This window comes from Neophocaena asiaeorientalis, unplaced genomic scaffold (assembly GCF_003031525.2).
Source record: "Neophocaena asiaeorientalis asiaeorientalis breed wild unplaced genomic scaffold, Neophocaena_asiaeorientalis_V1.1 scaffold267, whole genome shotgun sequence".
Lineage (NCBI taxonomy): Eukaryota > Metazoa > Chordata > Mammalia > Artiodactyla > Phocoenidae > Neophocaena > Neophocaena asiaeorientalis.
Genome location: NW_020173204.1, coordinates 140974 through 155337, shown reverse-complemented (window position 1 = coordinate 155337; position 14364 = coordinate 140974). Strand labels below are relative to the sequence as shown.

Here is a 14364-nt window from a genome sequence, read left to right as displayed (position 1 = left end):
ATAGCAGACTCGCCCATCTTCTGAATGTAAAGTTACGTCACTCAGAAACTTTGCAGTCACTGCATGTTTCAGATATTGCTATAAACGTATATGCATTATTGATAAAACACACTAGAGACTGTCATACAGAGTGAGGTACGTCAGAAAGAGAAAAATAAATATCATATATTAACGCTTATATGTGGAATCTAGAAAAATGGTACAGACGAACCGGTTGGCAAGGCAGAAATAGAGGCATAGATGTAGAGAACAAAAGTATGTGGTGGGCTGAACTGGGAGATTGGGATGGACATGTAGACACTAATATGTATAAAATAGATAACTGATAAGAACCTGCCTAAACAATAGCCATATTTTTTTCAGGGAAACACAGATCTTTCCATGATTTAATTAAGTACAATACCTAACAATCCATTTTCCAATATCATTTGTTACTGAAGAAAGAAAAAGTCAGTCACACGGAGAGAGCTTGAGAAGTTTCAGCATTATAAAAGAAAGTTTGATCAAAAATTTGCAAAAGGAGAGAAGTAGGAGGAAATCTTTGGAATAGGATATGTGTGGGGAAGCAGTGGAGGACAGAGGTGGACAGAAGTAAAACAGATCACATAGGCGTTCCTCTTAGTTGTCAGCCTCTAATCTAAACGTTCCTTTCTCACCAGGGTCTGGCAAATAGTATCTCGTCAGTATTTCTTATTGCAAAACATATATACTCAAACATTTCTAGTTAATCCTTTAGAAGAAGATACCTAACAGCTGACTGACTAGAAAATTCTGATCCTTATTTTGAATATTAACAACCAAGGTTATCTGATGTTTCAGACTAGTTTAAAGCCATCTTTTGAAAATGAAAGACTAAAATGATGAAACTTCAAAAAGCAAAAGTAATTACTGTGGCCAATTTTTGGAAACCATATTACAACACAGTAATACTTAATATTAATAATAGTTAAAATTACATCCAGTGATGGTAGATGTAACATTTACTGAGTAGTGACTCTGTGTCATGCACTATTTTATTTTTTTTATTAATTTTTATTGGAGTATAGTTGATTTACAATGTTGTGTTTTGGGTGTACAACAAAGTGAGTCGGTTATACATATACATATATCCAGTCTTTTTTAGATTCTATTCCCATATAGGTCACTACAGAGTATTGAATAGAGTTCCCTGTGCTCTACAGCAGGTTCTTATTAGTTATCTAGTTTATGTATAGTAAAGTGTATATGTCAATCCCAATCTCCCAATTTATCCCTCCCACCACCCTTTTCCTCTTGGTAACCATAAGTTTGTTTTCCACATCTGTGACTCTATTTCTTTGTAAATAGGTTCATTTGTACCATTTTTTTCAGATTCCACAAATAAGCAATATCATATGATATTTGTCTCTCTCTGTCTGACTTCCTTCGCTCAGTATGACGATGTCTAGGTCCATCCATGTCACTGCAAATGACATTATTTTTTATGGCTGAGTAATATTCCATTGTATATATGTACCACATCTTCTTTATCCAGTCATGCACTGTTTTCTGTATTAGCTCATTTAATGCTCACAAGAACATTTGAGGGAAAGCTTTACTGTCACCTTCTTACAAATGATGAATTCAAAAGAATAAACTTGCCCCAAAACACACAGTGGTGGAGTCAAGATTCCAACCCTTTCCAGGTCTCTCTTTTCTACTCTGACAGTATCTTACTGAGTTGGGAAGGAAGGACTTCTCTGGCTTGGGGGTAGAAGAGGAAACCCTCAGCAGAAGTAATCATTCTCCTGTCTGTGGAGCATGGGATTATCATTAAGAAACTTGATTTTTATACCTTCCAGGACACTCTAGGACTTGATTTACATGGTTGACCTGATGTCATCTATAAATGCAAATATGTTTTCCATAATGCTTAAGTTTGGAAAAAAGTTCAATTAGATTAATAAAAATATGAATTTCTAACTTTTTTTCTGTTGGACTTTTGCAGGGTGTTTTGATTTACATGGTTGACCTGATGTCATCTATAAATGCAAATACGTTTTCCATAATGCTTAAGTTTGGAAACAAGTTCAATAAGATTAATAAAAATAGGAATTTCTAACTTTTTTCCTGTTGGACTTTTGCAGGGTGTTTTGAGTGCTGTATTAAATGCCTGGGAGGCATTCCTTATGCCTCTCTGATTGCCACCATCCTGCTGTACGCTGGAGTTGCCCTATTCTGCGGCTGTGGTCATGAAGCTCTTTCTGGAACTGTTAACATCCTGCAAACCTACTTTGAGATGGCCAGAACTGCGGGAGATACGCTGGATGTCTTTACCATGTAGGTCATTCTGGTATCGCTTGTTATTTTGAGAATGTATGTGCACATTGCTGTGTGTTGAATAAATCTAGAATTAAGTGAGGCCGTGTTAGATAGAAGAAAAAGTACTCTTAGGGTATATACGTGAGTCAAAAGGACACTGACCCTTACCATGAAAACAGGAAGGTACACAGCAGATCAGAGGCCAACTTAATCTGGACTTAATTTGTGTTTTAATTTGCCTGTAAAGTTTTATCCAACATTCAGTTACCATTAAGTGGAATACTTGCATTTCTCTCGCTCTTCAAATTTGAGCAGAGGCTGTTCTAGCAGAATAGAACAGAATATAGAACCAGAGCCAGGTGTAAGTGTATACTCTGCTGCTGATTCTAGGAAAATCACCCAAACTCTGTGGCTACTCCCAACTTTTAAAAAATTTTAACTCAACCATGGCTGTGATATCATCGTTATTTCCTGCCTCCTAGAAATGTGACTACCTGAGTGAACATTTTGAAAGGGTCTTATCGACTTCTGTAAAATGATAAACATAAGAAATATTGAGCACCTTTTTACAACCACCAATTATGCTTAAAATGTACATTTTACCCATAAATGTAAACTCCTGGGATCACTGAACTATGGTGATGTTAATATTTTTTTAAAAAAACATAATTCAAACATAGTCTGGAAGTAGAAAAGAGTTTAATGTTCAAGTCTCAGTCCCATATTGCCTAAGTTTCTAGAGAGCAAAATTTTAAGATTGAATTACAGTGGAATTTTTTTCCCCAATAAGTTCCCAATTCAGATCATTTATTCAGTGATTTCTTGCCCACAAAAAGAAAATAAATTATTTACTCACTATTTTATAATCTCAGCTCATTTCTATTGTATTGTGTGTTGCCCGTACAACTTCTTAAATCTATTTCATGCTTCTGGATACTATGAGATTATAATGTTTTTCACGTTGCTTTATTTTGTTATTCTCAATAAATTCAACACTTCTTAATTTATACATACTTCTTTCTGGCATAAGATGCTTCTAGAGTTACAAACCGGAATGGTCGTATGGCTGGTTAGGAAGACGGTGCTTTTTTGCTCTTACCACTTCCATGAAACAAGCTTACACTTCTTACTCACCCAGGGCAATTCCTTCTGACAGGGTAAACTATAAGCTAAGACCCTAATCTAAGACAACCCTTGGTCACCCTGGACACCATTCTAGATGGAAGATAGCTTTTCTCCAACTCCAGTATCAGAAGATACATCATATTTCTAAATTTTTAAAATAATCCCTCAGCTGCAGTCAGATCGTCTTGAACACAGTATTGCTCATAAACTGTACTTGGTTTTTTTTTGTTTTGTTTTGTTTTGTTTTGTTTTTTTGCGGTACGCAGGCCTCTCACTGCTGTGGCCTCTCCCGCTGCGGAGCACAGGCTCCGGACGCGCAGGCTCAGCGGCCATGGCTCACGGGCCCAGCCGCTACGCGGCACGTGGGATCCTCCCGGACCAGGGCACGAACCCGTGTCCCCCGCATCGGCAGGCGGACTCCCAACCACTGCGCCACCAGGGAAGCCCTGTATCACAATTTTAATGCCCAGTGTCATGTTTCCTAAAGTCTGTTTGTCCCTGGACACACCCTACTTACCATAACACTCTTACTGACTTACTCTTTGACTAGAGTAGGTGAGCACCTGTAGTGTCAGACTGGATTAGAATTCAAAGACCTAATTTCTGTTCTCTTTTCTAAAACCTAGGAATACGGCAACTCTAGAAAAAATATTTACAAATAAGAACATGATGATTTCATTCTATGCATATTTAAAGGGCTATTAAGGAAAAGGAAGTTTGCTTTGTTCTTTGTGGTTCAAAGAGAGAGATTTGGGTGAAGGGATTTGGGAAAGAGTTTTTGTCTCAGAATACAGAACATTTCTACAATGTTCTTGTTTTCAAATATTCAGATTTTTTTTTCAGGTCAATCTTTTGTCTGGTTTGTTTTTTAATGAATTCATTTACTCAGCAAAAAATACAGGGTTATACTATGTGCCAGTCACTGTGCTAATCTTTAGGGATAAAAAGTAAAACGAGACAAATTATTTTTCCTCTCGTACCGACATAGGAAAGATATGTCAGCAAAGTACCATCCACGTTAGACTCGGCAGATATGAATCAGGTAGTGGTAGTTAGTACTTGAGCGGATTCCTAGGATGCATCAGGTTAATGAAGTAGAGACAGTTGAGGAGCTACAGTAATTAATACTACATGGCATTGGCACAGACATACATATAAGTACTTGTAAAGTACTTATATGTACTTATAAGTACATATAAAAGTATGTTCCTACTCTAGTTTTTACCAAAATTTTTTCAGGTGGATCTAAAGTTGAAACTTAAGAGTAAACTAATTTGTGAAAGCGAGAAGAAAATACAGATTTAAGATTTTACTTATTATGGGGCAAGAAGTATATAAGCAATATAAGAAATCACAAGGGAAAAAATATATAGATTTGACATAATATAAATTATAAATATAATATAGATAATATATAATAATATAAATTAAATTTTACTCATTAAAGTATTATAAAAAATTAAAAGGTGTGCAAAAACTGAGCAATGTATTTACCACTTATATAACAAGATTTCCTAATTTTAATAAACAGAATAAATTCAACAAAAAGATACATATTGTAGTAAAAAATTGGCAAAATGTAAAGACATATTTCTTAGAGAATACAGATGATTAATAGCTTGTAAACATATGTTCATCCACACTGCTAAACCAAGAAAATTAATTAAAATGATAATACCATTGCTTTTTAACTATTAATTTATTAGAAGAATTGAATGGTAATACTCAGTATTGGGAAACAGACGATAAGCCCTCTTCCTCATTATCAGTGCATCTTTATTTTGGCACAAACTTTCCGGACACCATTTTCACAATACGTGCCTTAAAAATTTCTAGGAATTTATGCCAGGGAAACAGCCTACACGGCCCAAAGGTTTATCCTAAATGATGTTTGTAATAATGATGCGTAGCTTCCTATTACTGCTGTAACAAATTACAACAGACTTAGTGCATGAGAAAAACACATTTATTAATTTTTTACAGTTCTGGAGGTCAGAGGTCTGAAATGGGTCTTACTGGGCTTATTGAAATGGGGTCAGATCAAGGTGTTGGCAGGACTGCACTCCATCTGGAGGCTCTAGGGGAGAATCCGTAGTTTTACTTGTTGCAGCTTAGGAGCCACCTGTACTCCTTGGCTCGTGGGCCCCTTTCTTCTTCAAAACCAGCAGTGGAGCACCTTCAGACTTCTCTCTGAATCTGACCCTGACTTTCCTATACCTCTCTTTCACTAATTATTAGGACCCTGTGATTATATAACACAGGATAATCTCTGAATATCAAAATCATTAATTCAATCACATTTGCCAAGTCTCATTCAACAAGAGAGCATATTCATAGGTTCTGGAGGTTACAGGCAGACATCTTTGGGAGCGGCGTTATTGTTCCGACCACTGAGCAAAAGTAGAGAAGTGGTAAAACATGTCAAACCTTCAAATAATAGACTGGGCCATAATCTTTAAAAAACATCCTGATACAACTGTGTAATAGTATCATGTAGTTAATTGTAATTCATATTAAAAAATTGGGAGAATAAACAGTGAATTGTCTGTTTTTCCGGTTTTATTTTCCTTTTTCTCTACAATGAATATAGATTGCTTTTAAAATCAGTAAAACAGTGGTTTACAGAAACATTGTCAAATTTGAAAGCTTGCATTTAGAAAGGAGGTTAAGTGCTTTCACTTTTTTCCTTTAGAAGTAAGATAATATGGATTCTTACTTTGCAAAGCAAAAGTAGTACCGTGAAGGTAAGACTTCTTCTGATTCTCTGCTATTTGATCCTACAGTGGACACATAATCAGTGACTTCATTACCAGAGGGTTTTTATTACTGCATTTTGTTGACGTATCATTGACAGGAAACTCATCTTTACAGAGAATAAGAGTTTAATTTTCCCAATATCATATTTGAAATTCTTTGTTAAATTCATATATTGCATGTTTACAAGAAAGAGTACTTTTTGTGATAAAACAGAGGGATTCAGGCCAATAAGATCATGACAAGTATATTATAATTTAAATATTTTGATGATTTAATTTTGGAATGTAACATTAGAAAGTGTCCATCCTCAGATTGTTGGAAGAAAAACTTTATGTAAGAGTTTTGAATGTCAAGAAATTAACATTCAGCTTCAAGAAAGTATAGCTTGTGGCAGGCTGAAATAATGACCCCCAAAGTTATCCAGAATCTAGCCCCTGGAATCTGAGATTTACTTTATATGCAAGAGATTTTGAAGTTGTGATTAAGGATCTTGAAGTGCTGTGATCCTCCTGGATTATCCAGCTGAGCCCTAAATCTAAGCACAAGTAATCCTTATAAGGAGGCAGTAGAGAAATATTTGTCCAGAGAAGAAGGCATTGTAACTGCAGAAACAAGGCGCTATTTACTGGCTTCACTAGGCAAGGGATGCAGCTGCAGCTCTAGAAGCTGAAAAGTATAAGGACGCTCTGCCCTAGAGTCTCTGGAAGAAGTGAGGCTCTGCCTAGCCCTCGATTTCAGCCCAGTGAAAGTGATTTCAAACTTCCGACCTCCAGAACTGTAAGGAAATAAATGTGTGTCAAGCCACCAAGTTTGTGGTAATCTCTTAGAGAGACCATAGGAAATGAATCAACAGCTACACCTCTTTACACCAGTACTTACTACCAGGTGTTCTTACACAGTGTTTGAGCTCAATTTCAGAAAGATAAAAGCAAAGGGTTTGTGATTGCTATGTAATTGTCATCAATAATTTGCAGTTATACTTCTAGTGTAAATAACCAGATGATGTACACATGAACTTTAATTGAATTAAACATGAATTTGGAAGGAGTAATGTCATCAAGGTGGTGATAGGAAATCCCAATGCTTGTTCCCACAGAGAAACACCCATTTATCAGTGATATACAGACCGAAATACTTTTATTCCTTTTATTAAGAAGGTGCAGTACCCGAGACAAACACAAAGCCGAGAACAGTCATGTTGAATTGGGTAAGACGGCCAATTTCACTTTACCTGCATCAGTCCCTAACCCCAAACCAGGGCAAGGTGAGAATGCCCTGGATCGTGACTTCTCCTTTGTGGGGAAAGAGAAGATTGGAGCATTCATCCAACGTTCTGGCTTTCCTGAGGGCTGCCCAAGGAACTGGCTTCTGTTTTGTCTCACTCAGAGCGCTGACAGAGCAGGTGTCTAACTCAGGGCACTGATGGGGGCCTGGCATACTTTGCATGCTGGTTGGCCACTGAGAACAAGAGAGATCAGGGCAGCTTGCTACTGTAGAACCAGAACTTGTAGTGTCGCAGGCACAAAAGAAGCAAGATTATGAGATCCTGAAAAAGATACCAGTAAGCCTCTCTAGTTGAGAAAATTGCACTCACAGGCCTTCAGAAGTCACATTCCCCCCAAAAGTTTTTAGAGGCCCGCATGATGTCTAGGCAGGTTGATTAGGGAGGGTCTTCTTCTGTACAAAGCCAGTTCCTTAAAGACTGGCAGAGGTAGCTGCTTTTTCAAATGCGTGGTCCCCGACACTAAGTTATAAGACACATGAAGAAACAGGGAAACACGACCAGAACAAAGGAACAGAATTAATCTCCAGAACCCAATTGTAAGGAAGTAGAGCTGTATGAATTACCCGACAGAGATTAAAAATTGTCATAATGATGCTCTATGAACTCAAGAAAACAATGCATGAGCAACATGAGAATATCAACAAAAAGATAGAAAATATTTTTTAAAATTGGGAGATTGAATAAATGAACTGAAAAATTCACTAAAGGGGTTCAAAATCAGGTTGATAAAGCAGAAGAAAAAATCTGCAAGTTCAAAGCCAGGTCATTTGAAATTACCCATTCAGAGGAACCACACGAAAAAAGAATGGAAACGAGTGAAGCAAGCCAAACGGACTTTGGGACACCGTCAGGTGGACCAATGTATACATTATGGGAGTCTCACAGAAGAAGAGAGAAAGGGCAAAAAACTTATTTAAAGTAATAACGGCAGAAAACTTCCCAAATCTGGGTAAGGAAATGAACGTCTAGGTTTAAGAACGTCTGTAGACTCTAACTCATATAAATTGAAACAGATCCACACCGAGGTATATGATAATCAAATTGTCAAATGTGAAAGAATTTTGAAAGCAGCAAGAGAACTTGTCCCCTACAAGAGAAACTCCATAAAACTCTCAACGGATTTTTTGGCAGAAACCTTGCGGGGCAAAGGGAGTAGGATGATATAGTCAAATTGCTGAAAGAAAGAAATTGCCAACCAAGAATAAATACTATATCTGCCAAAACTATCCGTCAAATATGAAGGTGAAATGAAGAATTTCCCAGATAAAAATAAACGGAGGGAATTTATCACCACTAGACTTGCCTTACAAGAAATGCCAAAGGGAGTCCTTCAAGTTGAAATGAAAGGATTTTAAATAGCGACACAAAAGTCTGTGAAAGTATAACGCTCACTGGTAAAGGTAAATATATATACAAATACAGAATACTGTTAATACTGTAATAGTGGCGCATAAATCACTTTGAGTTCTCGCATAGAAGTTAAAAGGCAAAAGTATAAGAAAAATCTATAAAATATGTTAATGGGTTCATAATGTAACATGATGTGATTCGTGACATCAATAACAAAGTGTGTGTGGGAGAGAAGCCAAAGTTTCAAGTACGTCTATATGATTGAATTTATCAGTTTAAAATAGATGGTTAACTATGTTTCATGTAAGCCCCACGGTAAAAACCACAACGAAAATACCTGTAGAAGATACACAAACGAAAATAAGAAAGAAGTAAAAGCACGTCACTACAAAAAAAATCAATGTGTCTTTCAGGGATGTTTTACAGTTTCATTCATGTACCTTTCGAGCATTTCTTATTCAGGGAATGGGGGATGGTGCAGGGGAAGAGGAAGAAACTTACAGGCATGAAAAACCCTTGTCAACAGATACTAGAAGTGGCAGAACAAAGTGTACACACATTAGACATACAAAGCAAAAATGTTTTAAAATCCAGCCTCCATTATGAACATAAAAACTCCGTAGCTTTCCTTCCAAAGGAACCCTGAGCACGTGGGCCTCAGTTGCTGCAGATCAGCCATGAAGAGTTATTAAACTAAACCACTTCATCTTTTCTTCCCAGGATTGACATCTTCAAGTATGTGATCTATGGCATTGCTGCTGCATTCTTTGTGTACGGCATTCTGCTGATGGTGGAAGGTTTCTTCACGACTGGGGCCATCAAGGATCTCTACGGGGATTTCAAAATCACCACGTGTGGCAGATGCGTGAGTGCGTGGGTACGTTACCTGTCTTTCCTCGGGAGTTAATGTGGGTTTATTTCAGGAGCACACAGGTGTTTCTGTTCATCTGCCAAGAACTGGAGGGTTTTTTTTTTTTTTTTAACACAGTAACATTCCCTGCTCTGGTGGCTATTTTAAATCTTAATGGTATTTTCAAAATAACGATTCCATGTGAAAATTCAGGTTCAGATTCTCAAATCATGTGCAACGCAACTCATCTTGCTTCTAGAGGCAGCAAACTGTTGATTGATTTATGATCTATGTTTCCCAAATGGCTCTGGGCTTCCCATACAATATTTAAGATAACAGAAAAATCCATCTGCAACTTATAACGGTGCAGGTCTCTCTTCCTTAAATACATGTTATATACATGTATTTATATACATGTTATATACACGTTACATGTATTTTACTGTAAACTTGGGTGGGAACTATATTAGGCAATTTCTGTTTAATATTGACATAAGGTAAGAATTACTCTATTATACTAATTTAGATTTTAAATCGTTATTGATATGTTATTTAACGGTAACTCAAACTTATGGTCTAGAGCTAATGCAATGCAGAAAATGCATGTATATCTATTAAAGCACAAGACTGATGAAAATTAAGAGTAATATGTTAAAAATACATTCACGTTTTTATGCAGAATAATTTGCATAAAATGAACTTTGGAGCTTCCATCCTTGACCAATGTGTTTTTATTATTTCCCAATGTTATATGAGAATATCTACTTAATTAGCGCATATACTTCCTATTAAGTAAGATGTCTCTAATAAGGAATGGTGCAATTTGTTTCAGTCTTACAGAAAAGTTCAAAAATACCTGTTAACCACCAACCATTTTTTCCACCAGCTTGTAACAAGTTCTGATATTCTCTCAGTGTCAATAATGGTAATAATCTTATAAAATAGTTCGCCCGTGTTGTGGGTATTTGTAGTTGTTGCTGCAATCATTTCTTGTAAGACTCTTTTGGGGAACAATGTTTGTTGTATTATCTAATTGTTTAGGATCAGTAATATCAAATTACAGACCCAAAGGAAGTTTAGTTAAAGATCTTGAATTAATTTAATAAGTAAAATATGAATATTCAGTGGGCTAATTTTCAGTGACACCTAAGGGATTTCTCTATTAAGAAGGCACGTTTGATTTTAGATTCGCTCATACTCTGCCAGTAGACTATGGTGAATTCAGTTAATGATGGGCTTTTTCTTATAATTAGGACAGTATCATTATAACACCATTTGTATGTCTTAGCAAGTCACTTAACTTCTCCGGATCCCAGTTTACTCTCTTACATCACAAAGACATTAGATCATCTCTAAAGCTCATTCTAGCTCCAAGAGTCCATAATTCTAAAACACGAGTGAAATCATAGAGGAAAGGGGTCTCTTTTACCATTGGGGAGTGACCTTTCGCCAGGAAGAGTGCAGTAGATTAGGTCGTTTCATTGAGATTGTGAAATTTCTGCATAAGATTGTATGCAGAAGCAAAAAGCCGTGGAAGAAAACACCTAGTTATGTGCCGTTACTAATTATCCGCTTGCCATTGACACTTCAAAGCCATCTCAAATAAGAATTTTTAAAGCAAAAATGAGCCGCATTTTTTTCTATAATAGTTACAATTGTGTCACCAGTCCCACCCAACAGCCCAGAAGGGTGGCAGCAGCTGCGTGGGTCCCTCCAGAGGCGAGGCAGCAGGGAGTCAGCCCCCTAAAACACCCCACCCACGCCTTTAGCACCCCTCCGCACCCAGGAATGAGCAGAATTGAGGGAGAAGCAGAGCTGCACTCTTGTGTGTCTTACAAAAGCAGCAATGCAGCGCACGGGCGAGGCCTTTGAGTCAGGTGCGGGCTGTCCCAACATGGCCTCCATGAAGGGGACCAGCCCCTGCAAAAAGGGGACTGGCTGCACTGCCTGGAAGTGCCCTGCACAGTGCACAGCCCTGCAACCCTCTCATGCAGGATTTAGGGCTCCATGGAACCAGAGGAAAAAAATAATAATAATGTTTTATCAGAGATTGCCAACAAACCCAGGAAAGAATGCACAACATCACTAAATCATTAGAGAAATGCAAATCAAAACTGCAATGAGGTATCACCCCACACCAGTCAGAATGGCCATCATCAAAACATCTACAGACAATAAATGCTGGAGAGGGTGCAGAGAAAAGGGAACCCTCTTGCACTGTTGGTGGGAATGTAAATTGATACAGCCACTATGGAGAACACCATGGAGGTTCCTTAAAAAACTAAAAATAGAACTACCGTATGACCCAGCAATCCCACTACTGGGCATATACCCTGAGACAACCATAATTCAAAAAGTCATGTACCACAATGTTCATTGCAGCTCTATTTACAATAGCCAGACATGGAAGCAACCTAAGTGTCCATCGACAGATGAATGGATAAAGAAGATATGGCACATATACACAATGGAATATTACTCAGCCATAAAAAGAAACAAAATTGAGTTATTTGTAGTGGGGTGGATGGACCTAGAGACTGTCATAGGGAGTGAAGTAAGTCAGAAAGAGAAAGACAAATACTGTATACTAACACATATATATGGAATCTAAAAAAAACAAAAAATGGTTCTGAAGAACCTAGGGGCAGGACAGGAAAAAAGATGCAGACGTAGAGAATGGACTTGAGGACACGGGAGGGGGAAGGGTAAGCTGAGACGAAGGGAGAGAGTGACATGGACATATATACACTACCAAATGTAAAATAGCTAGCTAGTGGGAAGCAGCTGCATCGCAAGGGGAGATTAGTTCGGTGCTTTGTGACCACGTAGAGCGGTGGGATAGGGAGGGTAGGAGGGAGATGCAAGAGGGAGGAGATATGGGGATATATGTTTATGTATAGCGGACTCACTTTGTTATAAAGCAGAAAGTAACACACCATTGTAAATCAGTTATACTCCAATAAAAATGTTAAAGAAACTGTTTTATCGGTCATTCTCTCCTGCTACTTAGTCTTCCTTGCTTCCCTATTTCCATTCTGCTGCCTTTTTTCTTTTTCCAATTTGTAGGTAAATTGTATCTTACAGTCTACTTTTTGTTCTATGAGTTCCTTAGCTTTAAAAATGTCCTTTTTTAGAAAACTCAGAGATAAACCCACACACATGTGGTCACCTTATCTTTGATAAAGGAAGCAAGAATATACGATGGAGAAAAGACAGCCCTTCAATAAGTGGTGCTGGGAAAACTGGACGGCTACATGTAAAAGAAAGAAATTAGAACACTCCCTAACACCGTACACAAAAATAAACTCAAAATGGATTAAAGACCTAAGTGTAAGGCCAGACACTTTAAAACTCTTAGAGGAAAACATAGGCAGAACACTCTATGACATAAATCACAGCAAGATCCTTTTTGACCCACCTACTAGAGAAATGGAAATAAAAACAAAAATAAACAAATGGGACCTAATGAAACTAAAAAAAAAAAAAAACTACAATGAGGTATCACCTCACACCGGTCAGAATGGCCATCATCAAAAAATCTAGAAACAATAAATGCTGGACATGGTGTGGAGAAAAGGGAACCCTCTTGCACTGTTGGTGGGAATGTAAATTGATACAGCCACTAGGGAGAACAGTATGGAGGTTCCTTAAAAAACTAAAAATAGAACTGCCATACGACCCAGCAATACCACTACTGGGCATATACACTGAGAAAACCAGAATTCAAAAAGAGTCATGTACCACAATGTTCATTGCAGCTCTATTTACAATAGCCCAGACATGGAAGCAACCTAGGTGTCCATGTACAGATGAATGGATAAAGAAGATATGGCACATATATACAATGGAATATTACTCAGCCATAAAAAGAAACGAAATTGGGTTATTTGTAGTGAGGTGAATGGACCTAGAGACTGTAAAAAAAAATGGTCAGAAGAACCTAGGGGCAGGACAGGAATAAAGATGCAGGCGTAGAGAACGGACTTGAGGACGCGGGGAGGGGGAAGGGTAAGCTGGGACGAAGTGAGAGAGTGGCATGGACGTATATACACTACCAAATGTAAAATAGATAGCTAGTGGGAAGCAGCTGCATCGCAAGGGGAGATCAGTTCGGTGCTTTGTGACCACCTACAGGGGTGGGATTTGGAGCGTGGGAGGGAGACGCAAGAGGGAGGGGATATGGGGATATATGTATGCATATAGCTGATTCACTTTGTTATACAGCAGAAACCAACACACACCGTTGTAAAGCAATTATACTCCAATAAAGATGTTTAAAAAAATGTCTTTTGGAAGCTGAATATATTAATGAATTTCTGTTTGGAATTCTGAGTAATATTGACAGGTGGAATAAATTTTTTTTGGAACAACCATATTATTGTCCGATAAGCTTCCAGAATTAGTACTGAAAGGAACTTATTTTTATATCCCTGTTTTTCTGTGCTGTATAAAACGTAAAATGGTTACTAGTAAATGATTCTGCTCACAACGTGCAATTGTGAACAGTGCACAGATGCAGCTAATTTTAAAGCAGCTTCAATCACTGAATACAAGATGCTAATCAATATTCTCTTTTCCTAATGAATACTCTTGAAAGCATAACGATCTGCATTATGCATTTCTTCTCATGCAGTATCGAGACCAGTTCAAGTTCATTTCAAATTTTTAATGCCGTCATTCGAAATCCTTAATGTGAGGCACATAAAACACAACAGCA

At 37.6% G+C, this 14364-nt stretch overlaps 1 protein-coding gene across 2 annotated transcripts in view; it reads left to right on the top strand.

Annotated features, from left to right (window-relative positions):
* GPM6A (glycoprotein M6A) overlaps positions 1-14364 on the top strand; it is a 249402-nt gene that overhangs the window by 213800 nt on the left and 21238 nt on the right. The window contains exons 2-3 of one of the 2 annotated variants that reach the window (XM_024744963.1): positions 2106-2298; positions 9518-9662. In XM_024744963.1, coding sequence (XP_024600731.1) covers positions 2106-2298; positions 9518-9662 — 338 coding nt within the window. Of the gene's footprint in view, positions 1-2105; positions 2299-9517; positions 9675-14364 lie in introns of both variants that reach the window. The other variant, XM_024744962.1, reaches the window with a different exon arrangement.